Genomic DNA, 15755 nt, shown 5'->3' on the forward strand with positions numbered 1-15755 from the left:
CTTAGCAAGAAGGCATAAAAACCCCGGTCATGGCAGGGTTAAAGAAAAACAGTGACATTGGCTTTATAATCTATATAATCCCACAGACAAACACCAGTGTCAGTGATATTATGGCACAGTAGAGCTGAGTCAAGTCTATACAATAGCTGAAATCAATATTTTGCTGAACCCTTAAGCAATGAATGTTGCAGTGTCCCTGCATGTGTGTGATAAGCGATGAGAGACTGACGGGGACACAGTAGCTGTAAACTGCACAGTCATTTATACAACAGATAGCACACTAATGTAGAAAAGGTAGGGAGATTCTTAAACTGATTATCTCCGGATGAATACAGAATTGAACTCCATTTACATTGTGATCGTCCTTTATTATTATGACCTTAAAGCCATTAGAGCATTGTTATTCCCGTTTATGCTTTGAGATTTATAGGTATAATATTTCTTTTAAGTCATTATAGCAATATACTGACGGTTTTTCTTCACAACCTTTATTATATGAAACACATGTACAAAGAGAATCCAGTGGAGAGCCCCTGAGATTCTTCCTGCTGTGTAACATTTGCCTTTCCATTTCTTTCTAAGCTGTTTTTATTCTCATATGAGCTTGGGTCCATACCTTGAATCACAGTGCTAAATAAATAAATCAACTGGAAAAATAGACTCAGTTCCTGTTGCCAATAAACAGAGATTGTTGAATGCTATCAAAAAATATCAGGTGTGGGATTTAGGGATGTATACTGAAGAAATGATCATATTAGTTTGTAATGTGTCTAAGTTACTGAAATGTCAGGTGTAATAACTTATGTTCTGTTCAAAGCAGGGCCTATCCTCAACATATCCTTTAAATTTAGATCCTTTTTCAAGTCCATTTGCCTCCGGTGGTTATTATCTTTTCAATTTAACATTTTATAGCATTAGGAAATTACAGCTAGAAGCTAAAGCTGCCGTTTCCTTAAAGCTGTTCAAATTATTTAAAATTGTTGTTTCAAAAGAAATACTTTTACAACAACAAAGCAGTCCAGATGGTATTGTATTTAAATATATATATTTAATAAATATATATATATAATATATATTTTTTTAAATAAATGAAAATATTTGTTTTCAAAAACGTTTACATAATTGTGTAACTGAGATCAGCTTGAGGTATAAAATCTTATCTGTATGTGTTAGTATTTAATAAACTTTGTTTTACTTTGTTACTATATACAGTAAAATTTGTAATAAAATGTGTGACACATAGAGAAATCCATTTCCATTTGAAGGCCCTTTCTGCCTTGCAGTGCTACATAGAGGCTGTGTTTTACTGCTTTATCCCACAATAAAAGCCATATAAAAATAATTTTAGGAGAAACTATGCAAAAGTAACATATTAAAATGTAAGTGCACAGTGAAACTTTATGCTGCTGTACATGTGTGCCTGGTCTGCACTTACCATTACACAGAAGCTATATACTAAAACAGGAACACCACCTGGACTAGAGAAGGCAGGGACATCTGGGCTAGCTCTCCCAATAAACTGAGGGCAGTTAGAAATAACTTACCTATAATTGCAGTCTTTTCAATGCATTATAAAAGAAGACACTAAAAACAAAATCAATTTTCTAAGCTGGTATAGGTCTTTACTGAGCATTTGCAGAATGAGATGAACATGTATTACTCTCATCCATTTGCAGGTTTCTGAAGTCTAGTTCAATAAATTAGTCAATGAGTTCAGCTTAATGTGCAAAGCACAGTATCCCGTTGAAACTATAGTTAAAAAATAGTGAAGCATTCAAAGCTGGATTTTGATTGCTAAACTGGATGATAGTTGCTAAACTCACTTGTGTGGCTGTATCAACAAAAACAAGGAAAGACATCAATGTTGGCTTCAAAATCCCAATCCAAACTTGTTATACTTTGAGTCCATCAACCCCTAAATTTGTTAGCACAGTGATCTGGCTAGACCAGGCATGGGCAAACTACGGGCCAATGAGGATGTTTCTCCGGCCCTTTGGGTGTTCTGCGGCTCTGGCCAGTGCCACTCCGAGCAGGGTAAGGATAAGGGGGGGGGGGGGGCGCGTCCCTGGATTTGAGCCTGCAGTGGGAGAGTTGGGAGGTTGTGCCCGCCCACTCTCCCATCACGGGCTCTAAACTTTTGATGGGGAAGTGGGCAGACTATCACTGCACATTACCTGCCCAATCTGCCATCACAAGCTCAGATCTGCGATGGGAGAGTGGGCGGGGTTATGCCATCATCACGTCACATTCAGGGCCATCATGATGGCATAACCCCGTCCACGCTACCATCGACCCGGTCCCTCTGGCAAATTTTTTTTTTTAGATTGTGGCCCCTGACTAAAAAGTTTGCCCACCCCTGGGCTAGACAGCTGCAGCACTGGTGATATCAAAGGGTTGGTCTGACTTCTCTCACAAGCAAATGACACTGCATGCATCAGCTAAAGCTGATGAAGACAGTTCTCCATTTGCAAAAATAAACTGCAACCCCACAATATTATGCGAAAAACAGCCCATGTGTTCTCATTCTATGCTACATTTTTGTTGTTTGTTTGTACTAGTTGTCATACCAGTATAACAAGGAAGAGTTTAGTCAAAGGATAAGCAATCGGGCCAAACATAGACACCCCTGCATATTTTCATCATTTACCATATACATGATTAACAGGGCAATGCATGGCTAAATTCCATCCTCATAGTTGGATCTACATTGTTGTCCTAGCTACACAAGATGAAATGTAATAAACATGTCCCTACCCACTGCCAGTTGCAAATTAGAGCTTGGCAAAAATATTTGTGTCCATCTGTTGGAGTAGAGATACAGCTGTGCGAAGTATTTGATGCGTAATGTCAACTAGCTCTCTGCTACCCAACTTTAGATGATGTGTCTGAGCCTGATTTATCAACTTTCAGTATGTTTACAGAGGAATACTAAGCCACAGTATTGCATGCAAACAAATCTTTTGTTTAATGAGGAACAAATATTGTAATGTTAATATCACGGGAAGCACGGTGGCTCAGAGGCACTTTGGACTTTGCAGTGCTAGGTCCCAGGTTTGAATCTCGGCCAAGGACACTATCTGCATGGAGTTTGCATGTTATCTCCCTGTTTGCGTGGGTTTCCCCTGGGTATTCCAGTGTCCTCCCACATTCAAAAAAACAAACATGCAGTTAGGTTATTTGGTTTTGCCCCAAAATTGACCTGACCCCTTTGAGGGACAGTTAGTAACATGACTATGGACTTTGTAAAGCTCTGCGTATGTTGGCGCTATATAAATACGGGATAATTGTAATTCATTTATAGAAATTTTCCCTTACAGTTATCTAGTAGAAGTTTGTCACATTAGACTGGACTTGCAATGTTTAATAACTTTGCAGCTCTCCAAGATGCTTTATAGGTTTTATAAGAGTGGGAAATTGCATTTGTATTCTTAAAAATGTGTGACCTTTTTTGAACGACCCTGTTCTTTTAACATAATCCCATACTTGGAAGGACTAAGGAAGTCTGTAAAAGTGTTAAACCTTTAAAATACATAGCTAAAATTATGAATTATTGTCAAAATGCCCATGTACATATGTTAAAATGATTTTTTAACATTGGTATAGATGTTAAAGATTCCCTTGTAACAACTGATGCAAAAACTTAGGTACTAGATAAAGGGTTTCTCTAAATATTAGAATAATTTCTAAAGCATGTTTAATGTATAATGTTTTTTGAAAAAGGAAAGATTTACTTGCAAGAATGTGACATCACCTAAATTGAAAACTATGTTCAACACACTTGTGCAGGTCTGTTTGTGGTGTCTATTTATCATCTTGATTACAGTGGATGGAAAATACTTACATGGGGCCAGCTCCAGGAAACAAATTCTGCAGACTACATTTCCAACAACTGGCAGATGGCAAGCCTGTGTAACACGATGAAAGAATTCTACACACACTTGATCAGCAAAAATGATAAATGGTGGATTACAAATAAAGCTAAGATGAATGGGGGTAAACAAGGAAATACAATGGAGAGATGAAAAAAAGGCAAAGATGTTAACAGTTTATAGAAGAAAAAAGTTAATGTACACATCATTCAGCTTTTTGCCATATTAATGTGACTCAAGCAAACTTAATGACAAAGATGTATGAGAAAACAAACTCTAAGGTTGCAGTAACTAAATCTATTAAATGTTTGACATGACACAATCAAAAAGAGAAGCTTTACTGACCGTAAATCCAAATCCAAAGTATGTCTCTCCTCCTAGCCCCTTACCATTTGTTTAATGTTTTAAAATGAGTGGGCAGTAGGATCATACATCTGGAATGTCATTATTACAGAAACTTCCATGACTGATAAGGCAAGAAACAATAAGCACAATGCTTCAAAAGTCATCCTAAATTGTCTGTACTACTCAAAACTGCAGAATTCTGATTGGTTGCTTTGCTTGTTTATTCTACTTTTTATATGTTGCATCCTATAAAACTGTCTAAGGCATAATTTTTAAACAAGAGGAACTCTTGAAACAATGTTCAGGTCGTAAGGAACCCTATTAAAATAATCATTGGGTGTCAGTGGAAAGAATGTCCCTCACATTGGTGGTCATTTACAAAAATGCTTCTCATACAGTGGTGGTTAGAATTCAGACTTTATATTGCCATCATGGCTCTCCCATGTGATAGTGGACTCAGAAATGAAAAGGCACAATCAAAAATCAGAAACAGCTCAAGAAGCCTGGCCTAAGTATGCCTGGTTTAAGGTGTTGCTGGCAGACTACAGAAATAAATCCTTGTCGATTATTTTCCTTACTTCCCATCAGGTACATGGCCAGTTTCACACGAAGTAAAGGGCAATCTCTTTAACAGAGGATATGTGAAAAGAGCCAGGGAATGTTTACACTTAGCAGACAATAGAGAATTCCACTCACCTCTCATAGGTGATTTCATTGCTGCTTCCACCATGCCAAGCAGCAGCTGTAAACTCTTGGGATCTTGGGCCAATCCGGATGCAAACGCAGCCAGGGCATCTGCATGGCGACCAAGATATTGAAGGGCAACACCCTGTCTGAAGTATGCCTAAAAACAAGAGAAACATCACATTTTAGCAATCAGAAAGCCTACTATGATGATGAAACAATTAACAAAGATTGGTTAATACAGTAACAATAATGTACTATACATGAACCTTTTTAAACAATAGATCTTCTTTTAAAGCAGCTGATGAAATTTGAAATCTTATTTCAATAGATTTACTTTGCTTTTACTGTTTTTAGCACCTTTTTCTGATTAGCCTATAAACATATAAAATTATGCTCAGGGAAAACAAAAGCAGTAAAAAGGTGTAAAAAATGCATCAAAGTCTGTGAAAAACAAAAAACTGCATCTTGAGTTTTCTGTAATTGAAAACTCTGAATTATGCCTGGTCAATCTAGCAAAACACCAGATTTTCTAGGCTTACTGGGTAAGTGGTACAAATTGTGACTTTTATTCAGATTGGTTTGTGGAATACACCTTTTCATTTCATTCCTGCAGATCACTTTGTTTTAGTCATTTATATTGTTGTTGTCATGTATTTCAAATTGTTTTATTATAATGTCATTGTCTATGGCAGGATCGGTTCTTCAAACATATGCCACTCAAACAGTCCACAGATACGTTCTCTAAACAATATATTTAGTTTATGCCCACTTTAGTCAGCGTATTTCATCTTATCAAGAACCTTAGTGATGACTACAGATCATCTAGATCATCTAGATGGTAGATCTACCATCAAAGTACTTGGCAAATTTATTTGACACTATCACCCTTTTGTAGAATTGCACAGAGTGACATCATAAAAGTCTCTTTGTCTTTAATTACCCTGTCCTTTAGGATTTATTTCTTATGTTCTGTGCCGCAGCAGTTAAAGCATTGTGCTCTTTTTCTACCATACTTAAATGATGTATTCATTTCAGTGTCTGTCTGCCAACGAGCAATTTCTGATCTCATATTTATTCACCATATAGCACAATGAAAAAAAGTAGAACAAATCAATAGAATTAACAAAAAGTATAACTGCTAAAGTCCCCTTGGATAATGGTTTGTTCGTATCAGTCGTCACTCAACAATCAATGTTAATCAAGCTGCTACAGATTTCACAGCTTTTATTTAAATTGAAATGCAATTTTACCCAGTAATACACTGATGGATGGAGAAATAAGGAAACATTGGCAAAACAAGGTAAATGTGGTTATCATCCCCAGCCCTAGGGGAACCCTGAAGCACCAGTGTGCCAATCAGTGTCACCATGTCTGCTCCAATACAAGTCAGATAGGTAATCTCTGACTAATAAGCTAGATAACTAGTGTGGATGAACCAATGTTTGCTGTTTATAAATATTAACAGGAAAATATAGGAGGGATCTATTGTATGGTGTCCTAAAATAAAATGTATGTCTGTATATTGTCCTAATCATTGTGGGCAAATCCACACCCAGAATAATATATATAAATATATATATATATATATATTTATTTTAAATATAATATATCTCTGAGATTTAAAAAAAACAAGTAAAAGAAAGCTCAATGCTAACATTTAAACAGGAATGATTTAATGAATGTGTTTACATATACTTATAATATTTCAGTGAATGTCAGATTCACAGATTTAAAAAAAGATCCCTAAGACTCTAAAGTTGAGTTACAGTCGGTTTCTATGCCTAAACACTTGGTGTTTATAGGCTGACAAGGCCGTATAGTTTATTAATACGAGCGCACGTTAGATGTGCTGGTGTAATCTAGTGGGGTTCCACATGGTACCCCAACACAACTTACAAACACATGTTTGTAAATGTTTTTTCCAAAGAAAGCCTGCATGTGATGACATCAGCAGGCGCTAGAAACAGCACCGTCGTGGGTGACAAATTTAGGCTAGTAAAGATTGTTCCACATTAGGAGAGGGAAAAAAAATATAACACACAGGGTGTTTTAGAGGGGCATGGGGAAAAGGTGAGGAGGGGGTAATTTTTTTGATTGGAATGGTCAGGAATTTTAAGGGTCAGGGTTTTTAGTGCATGTTTAAAACATGTAAGCACTCAAAACAGCTTACATCCTAAATAAATTTAGCAATAGCTAAATGACACTCTTGGATCACCTTCTACATAATGCTGCATGAAATATCCTATGATTGCAGACATGACATCATCAATTGTAATAATTCTGGTGACATTCAGACGGAGAAACTGCACAGACTACTGATATATTGATCCATCACCTTGTAGAGCAACATCCAAATATTTCAAAAGCCATAAACATCAAAGAAAGTTTTCCCAATGCACATGTCTGGCTAAAGGCTTTATTTAATAATTCTTTGCATGTTTGATGGCTATGTCAGTTGTCTCATTCATTTTATCACTAAGTTGGCCTCACGCCATCTGATACAACCTTTAAACACCAGCCCATACCTTTTATCACATTTATGTAAATAGATGCAAGTCCACATTTAGAAGATTTGGATTTTAAATTACTTTTTAGCAAAATATTTGGATCTAAGTGGTACACTGCTGACAGCAAAGTTTGACAGATTCTGTCAACCTAATTTATGTCTTGACAAAAAATGTAAAATCTTTAACCTGAATACTAAACTAATAAAAACTATGACTAACATTTTCATACAAGAAATATACATAGATAAAAAAAGGTTCCCAATAATTAGTGAACAATATTTTGATTAGAAAATTGTACAAATAGGCGATAACACAAAAGGAAACAAATTTAGCCTATGAACAGTTGCAATCATAAAAAAAGCAGATGAAAATATATTCTAAATTACTTGGGGGTCTATTTATAAAGTAGTGAATCTAAATTATGGGGAATCTTCTTGGTCCATGTATATTAAGGCAGTAATAAATGGTGAAAATAACTTATATATAGACCCCAAAGTGTGGTAATAAAATAACAATATTTTAATATAATAAGAAACTGTCTTGCTTTGATCCAGTTAAACCAGATATTATTAAATGTTGCTGGGCAAACTGTGCTCAAAAAGGTTTATTTCTGCAATAAAAGAACAGAATCTACTGAGGAATTTCAATCTACATATGAAAGAAGGGGAGAAACATTTTCATTAAGAAAAATGTCCCAAAATTCATAGAAGGCAGTGTAAAAGATTTGCAAATGTTAGTATTTAGGAATCTCCAGTTCACTACAAATGCCATTGAGTCAAAAAAAAAGTGCAGATCACTGGACATTTTAGACTGTGTAGACAAGTAATCCTATTTAACATTAACATTCATAACAAGTGTCTAGGTTGACTTATATTAGTTGTACATTGAGGACTGTAAACCACTTGATAATAAAATGTAGGCTGCATACATTTTTCTAGCTGAAATAATAAGAGTTGAATATAAACAATATTGAAATTGTTTTTCCCAATTATCTTCAATAAGTGTGGGAATATCCAATTTCTATTTAGGTAAAGTTGGGAAAGTATTTAGTTGGAGGACAGGGGCTAGAGAGATTAGACTGCAATAATATTTCTAGGAGGCGTTGTTCTATATTAGGATACGTTGACAAATAGGAGAAACCAGTTTGAGTTGAAGGTATTAAAGATATTGAAATGGTTTCCAGTGTAATAAAATCCAGAAAGCATCCTTATGGAAATAAATGTTTTTTAATGTTGATACCTATTCTAATACATACATGTGGGTCAGGAATACCCCTGAAACTGAACACGTTTATTTGCTAGTATTTTCTGTCCCAGAATTTAGACCTGAAACTACTTGTCAAACATAGGATACTAAAAGATGTTTTACATTTTCACTATATGTCATCCTGTAAGTAGCCAAAATCTAAAACACATGTTTGAAGATATTGTGTAACATTAGTAAACATATATTTAAAATAAATCAGGAGCTAATAGATTTTCATTCATGAGATTGAAAGCCCCCAGACAAATATATCACTCCCCAAGTAATGTAACAGGAGTAAAAGCTAATCTACAGAGTATTGGCTCCAGCCCCCACTGTGCTTCACCATGTTAATGATAAAAGAACCAGGCACATAAATATTCATTCAATATCCAATGATCCATCATGTTTAAAACCTGTGCATTCTGCTTTTTCCCACCAGCCACATGTGAGTATAGATTTCCTTTATTTACAGCAATATTTCACTTTTTTTATTGTTTTACTACAGTTTTAAAAACTAGTTGAACTGAAAAAATGACATAGATTGTAGATACGCATGAGCTGTGTATTTTCATAGCAATAACGTCCATTCTTAGTAACATACTGTATTTAATGTTGGGTTTCTACTAGGGATGAGAAGAGGCATTCTCGCGAAAATTTCCTCGAAGTTCCGATAAGTCCGCAAAATTTCGCGAAACCACCAGAAATCACTATAGGAGGATTACCACGGCTGCATTCATAAATACAGCCGTGGGAATCCTCCTGTCAGTGAGGATCCGCTCCCCTGACTGCTATTGCCGCCCTGTAGTATCCAAGAACACATACAACAAGTAGAGGGCTGCAAAAGCAATCAGGGGAGAAGAGCTGACAGTTCCACTCCACTGATTGGTCTTGCAGGTCCCAAAAATTCGGTCTCGCCGGCCAAATTTACAAAGGCCGTTGTCGCCTACATGTTTGGTAAGTGAGAAGGGCCCAACTTGCTGCGAGACCAAATTTAATAAGTTCGCTCGTTCATCCCTAATTTCTACCTCTAGATATGTACTATGAAATAGATAAATATGAAAAGGGCCTCCATACATTTGTACTTCATGGAGACAAGTGGGAACTTTCAGAGGCCCAGGAATAATGGGTTATAGATAGTATTATGAGCATATAAAAAGAAAAGTAGTCCACATTTGTACTTATGTGTACTAAAGTGTACCAGACTTTGTGGAGCAATAATGGTCATCATTGGGTAATACCAAATTAGAAATGTATGTGAATTTGCAGACCTGAGTTGGTTGACTGAGGTTGTCAAGGATCACACACTCATTAATTACTCTAAACAAGCGAATACCAAATTACCCAAACAAATGGCAAGTAAAACAAGGGGTATTCACGAGTGCTAAATGAAAGATTAGCCTGTCATTAGCTGCAGTGCCATACATACCAGGTCCTGCTATTGCATAGTGAATCCTGCTATCCAAAACAAATGGCAAATATAACCAAGGGTATTAATAAGTGCTAACTGACAGATTAGCCTGTCATTAGCTGCAGTGCCAAGCATACCGGGTTCTACTACTGCATAGTGAAGCATGCTATCCACGCTCGGTCACAAATGGCAAAGCAACCTGGCTTGTAGTGGGAAGCCAACACTTGAGAACATTTTAACAAAAGGTGGTGTGTTACCAAATACTATTTTATGAGCGGAATGTTTATAGGCTACAGTCAAGTTAGTTAAACTCAAAATTGATGCAGCTGGGACTGATAGATTAATGAGAGATTGAATTATCCCAGAATACTCACAGAAAGTCTAGCTTTTTTGAAAAATATCAGGCTGATAATCTTCTTTAGGCTATCAAAATCTTTCCTATGCATGAACAGACTCCTGGTGTACATAGATGGCTGCTTCATCATGTCAAGTGTGATCAATAATTGAGCAACAGCTGTGATGTCATGTCACCATTGTACCTTCATCCCATTGTCTATTGCTAAGTGGCTGAGGATGCCAGCCTCTAATTTATGAAAGGCAGTTTAACCTATATAAAAAACGACCTCTCAATGTTTTTATATCAGCAATGTAAACAATTTACCATTTCCTTGTTTTTTACCCAACATTGTCTTTGAAAGGAGGGGATGTCTAATTCCCAGCAGCACATAACAAAAGAAAAAAACAACAAAGCAATTAATTCCAAAGCACCAACATCCCTTTTTTGTGGGACATGTAGAAAAAGCACACAGCTTCCATTCATTTGTTATTCTTGCACCATGCCTGGACCATATTGTTGCCTAAAACAATTAGTACAATCAATGCCACCTTGTCTACTTCTTCTAAAAATTTGGGGCTTTACATCTTCTTTATATTTCCTTTGTAAAACATCTGTTCTACCACAATACCTTTTTTACTCCATTATTAGACGTGAGTTTCATCAAAGCAGCTTCAGAAGGGCAACCAATCCACTGGTTTCTTTATGCTAAATAGTGGTGTTGCAAAGTCAAGCCAGATGCCAGAACCTGCCCACTCAGACCTACGATGGGAGAGTGGGTGGGTTGTGTTCAGAGAAACAATCCGCCCACTTCTCTAAGCCTGTGATTCGTATGAGAGACATGGTCCAGGGCTCTGGCTGGTGCGCCGCCCCAAGTGAGGTCCTTCTTCTGACCCTGCTAATGGGTGCACCGTCCGGAGCCGCGGACCACCTGTCAGACAGCCACTTTCATCAGTGAAGCTGGGTGATCCAGCAAACCTGGAATAAATCTGGTCCACAATTGAAAACATTTGCTATCAAAAAGGCTTATGACTTTTAGGAAATCCATTCCAGGTTTGCTGGCTCACACAGCTTCATTGATGAAAGTGTATCATCTCCAGCTCTGGAGAGCTTTATTAAATCAGGGCATATTACTCCCTTATTTTCTTGTTGGAGAGGAAACTGTACCTAGGGACCTGAAATGCAAAGATCCCCTGCTTCTATTTCATTCAGTCTGTAGATGTCCACATTTTCCACTGCTTGTTCAACATACCAGTCAAAGGATCACCAGTAATCAGATGGGGAAGCAAAGTGTTACCTTTACCAAGAATAACACCTCTACACCAACAATCCTGATTACTATTCCTATGTCCACTGCTTGCTTTTTGGGCACAACTTTCACAATACTGTTTCTCCATAAGGCAAGGCTCCTAATGTGCAATATGTATTGCAAGCAAATGAATCGGTTCATGTTGTTAAACATTATTCTCCATTACAAAGCATCACACATATTGTGATCTCTAATACAATTAGGCCGCACGCTAATAAAAAACATAAGACACAAATACCCTGTACAATAGGCGATATCTGTTATCATTATCTGCGCCAGTTTTTCAAGAGACAGGGTCTCTGGGAAACAAAAAGAAAGCATGGCATTACTTAAAATCAGAGGTGACAAGGCACATTTGTGAACATAAATATCTATCTGCTTTCCATTAGCAAACAGTGATAGCAGGGCAATTTCTAATTAATTGGATAGAGGCTGAATTTATTCCATTAACCACCATTACTATTGTAAGGCTTCTGAAGCAGCCATGCGACTACTGCGAGAAATCAAGCCGCTAAATTACATTTACTCTGCTTTGTAATATAAACAAAGAAAATAAAATTTGTTCTAGCTAAACAGATGAGCACAAATGAAATATTAAAGCTAATGAAGAGTGATGTTCTTGAGTGACCCTTGACACATACCCTGGCATTTGCCATACTGAACTGTCACAGGCTGACATCAAGCACACAATATCACATTGCATACCAAAGGCAAATGTGCTTTTCTTTGTCATTTTCTGTGAAGTGTTCAGACCTCTAGAAGCAAAATGCAAGTTCTAGGTTGAAAGAGCTGATTGATTTAAGTAGACATTCAAGCACAATTATGGGTCATATTGGTGTTTAAGACAAAGAAGGCATATTCATTGTGCAGATGTCACCCAGTGAAGGAGATATTGCACCTGTTCTCTCTTAACCACCGACCAGCTTGTCAATTGCTCTTGACTAAGAGGAAAGTCCGTAGTTACTGACTTTCCTCCACAGACCTTGTCAACTGCCTTCCTCATGAATACCATCATGTATTTTTCCCTTAGTGAAACATGACGATGATTGACAACCCAAATTCCCCAGAGTTTCAGCAAAGGAGACTTTCTGTTTTGAAATCTGGACAAGCCAGTGATACAGCTTTTAAGCTTGTCCATGCCATAAAAATGATGATTACATTATACCAACTATTCTGACATTTATCTTGGAATTTAGCATCTACCTCCTGGACTGATATTTTGGCTCAGAACAATCCTTGTGCCTCTGCAGTTCTTCACTATGATCGCAGATGTCTGACATAGATCAGCCCCTGCTCTGCAGGGAAATCTAGACTGGAAGATAGATCCTTAACAATGATCTATCAGTTGCCCCCTTTGGTCTGTTTAGTGCACTTTTCACAATGCTTCCTTATATGTATTTGATAAGTATAAAACCCATCCTGATGTTGTCAGAAATTTAGAGCTGCCCTGTGTCTGGTGCCTGATCTACTTTAACCTCCCTGGCGGTATTCCTGAGTGTGGCTTGGGGTAGATTTTTCATACCAAAAGCAGTAACTCTGAGCCACACTCGGGGTGGAATTGCCAGGGAGTTTAAAACACCTACCTTGTTCTCACGTTCCAGCGGAGTCCTGCAGCAGTGCCCGCGGCGTCCTCCAGAGATGTCCGCGGCGTCCTCCAGTGTAACCTGGCGATGTCCAGCCGGCATCTGCATCCCCAGCGTGTGAAAGTTGGGGATGCGAGGCCAGGGGAAGCAGATGCCAGCCGGGAATCTGCTCACTAGTCTTAGGCTGGAGGGTTGAACTTACAGAATGACTGGCCTTTATGTTGCAGAAATGGGAGAGGGGGCAAGTCAAAGTGTACTCAAAAGAAACCGGACAGGCCTGACAACATACTCACCACAAATATGCTATGTGTTTTCAGCACACAACAGGACAGCTGAGCATATTTAGGGCAGATCAAGGGGTATTTTTTGAACTTGCATGATATTTTCTGATAAAATATTACATTTATTATTTAGCCTTGACAAACATTTTAGGTAAGCAGGTTATGGGAAAAAACAAGTTATTGACAAAACCAGCATTAGGAAGTTTACTGACTGTTTCAAAGTCGTGGTCAAGTACAAAGCATCTGACATATTAGTCTTCAAATCCTCACTGAAACCACAGTTATGCTAGGAACTATTTTTCTTCTAAAAACAGCAACACTGGCAATCCCGTGAAGTTGATTATAAAACATGCCGTCATCATGCATACTGATATATGATCACGGCACATTCCTAAATTTAAGAAAACAAACTGGTGAATCTGCGTCATTCTGAGCTATAAACTGCATTCATGAAGATTTAAATAGATCAATGAGTAGGCCTAAAAATATTTTTCATGCTTTTTATCTTCTATTTAAGGATTGAGAGATAGAATTGGGAGCAACCATAAGCCTATTATACTTTCAAAAGATAGGCTTCTGGCGCTTTCACGTTTGTGTTCTGTATTAACGAAAAACCTGCAAGTAATTGAATATTTATAATGCACTGCCCAAAATGGCTACCTTAAAAGATTATGCTGATGTTCTCAGTTCTGGAGAAGTGTGAGTTGTGCTACAAAGCCTCATATGATTAACATTAGATTTCTATCGTTTGGTTTGCAGACACGTAATTAAGTTCATCAAACATTTTCAATACCATTACCAGATATACACATTACCAACATAACAAAGATCTATTTATGTTTCTATTTTTCATTCTACTAAGGTAGGAATTATTAAAAAATATGATGTCAGGGTTTTTATCTTATTTTAGTTTTATATTTCCTTTCTTTAAAAGTAAGACATTCATATTCAAAACTGAAGGTATATTTACTTTAAATTAACAATGTGTTGCTATATTTATAAATAATATAATATTCTGAATGATAAAGGGTTTAAAGGAACTCTGATGTGGCAAATCGTTAAATACATCTAAGAAACACATCCAATTAATTCTGTGTATTCAGATAAAAATGTCGAGATGGTTGTTTCAGTGGCTCCAATTCCTGATACCCTACTTGGCTCTGTTGTCACATTTGCCAGCTCCCATGTCACTATCCTGTCCCAAAGTGATGAAGGGGTGACAGATGGAACCACTGGGGGAAACCAAGCATCCAATATAGTAAGAAGAGTGTCAAATTCTGAAGGATCCTAGTCACTGTTGCATCTCAGGAAAGTGCAATTTTGTGTGGCAAGTGAACCAGGCAAGTATTAACTTTTTTTTTGCCTGGTTGTATTTTTGTAAAATTTGAATTTTTATTTATACTGTTCATATTTTTCTCAAAATAATGCTTTACCCTTCCTCATCCATTTTGCATTTCAGCACTGTTGATCTCATTCAGTTTCGTCTTGTCTATATGCAATTGCTTCAGTGTCAGCTACAAATCATTGTTTAGGATAGGCTTCCTGCCATTGACAACAGTATACCATGCCTGTGTAATATGTGTCAGCACAGCCATTTGTTACTTCCACCAATGGCACATGCATCATTCGAAGAAATGGGGGACAAGGTCAAAACCTTTCCAACTTAACATGAACATGAAATAAAGACCTTCTTTGCAGCACCCCATGTATTCTTTCATGGAAAAATTTAAAAAGACTGAAAAAATTGGAAATATGCTTACATTTAAAATATTCATATATGTTAAATAAGATTTTAGTGATTGGGTTAAGAACTTTCCTACAGTACCATTTAGGAAAAAAAAAAAGGTTAATGGTGTAGAACGAGAAGTGGTGCAAGATGTCACAGTGACTGGGCTCTTCTTCTAAGTACACGACTCCTCCTGCCAACTACAATTCTGCCAAACTATTGTGAGACAATATAGTAAAATAATGGGGCCTTGGATTTAGCTGCATGATCAATATACATTTTCATAAACTGACATCATAGCTATCATTATGCAAAAAGGCTCATTTCTCCTCCTGGCTTTCAAACCAGTATAGTCTAAGGGGAATTTAAAGAGAACTTGAACGTGGAGACTGTTATATTTCTGATCTGCTGCTTGCCTGGCTTTCACTCTGACACGTTTGCTTCAATATATAGAATTAGTG

At 37.1% G+C, this 15755-nt stretch overlaps 1 protein-coding gene across 3 annotated transcripts in view; it reads right to left on the reverse strand.

Annotated features, from left to right (window-relative positions):
- Nucleotides 1-15755, reverse strand: part of TTC28 (tetratricopeptide repeat domain 28) — a 333992-nt gene that overhangs the window by 173682 nt on the left and 144555 nt on the right. For all 3 annotated transcript variants that reach the window (XM_072415453.1, XM_072415452.1, XM_072415454.1), the window contains one exon: nucleotides 4911-5058. In XM_072415453.1, the coding sequence (XP_072271554.1) occupies nucleotides 4911-5058 (148 nt within the window). The remainder of the gene's footprint in view (nucleotides 1-4910; nucleotides 5059-15755) is intronic.

Source organism: Pyxicephalus adspersus, chromosome 6 (genome assembly GCF_032062135.1).
Source record: "Pyxicephalus adspersus chromosome 6, UCB_Pads_2.0, whole genome shotgun sequence".
Classification (NCBI taxonomy): Eukaryota; Metazoa; Chordata; class Amphibia; order Anura; family Pyxicephalidae; genus Pyxicephalus; species Pyxicephalus adspersus.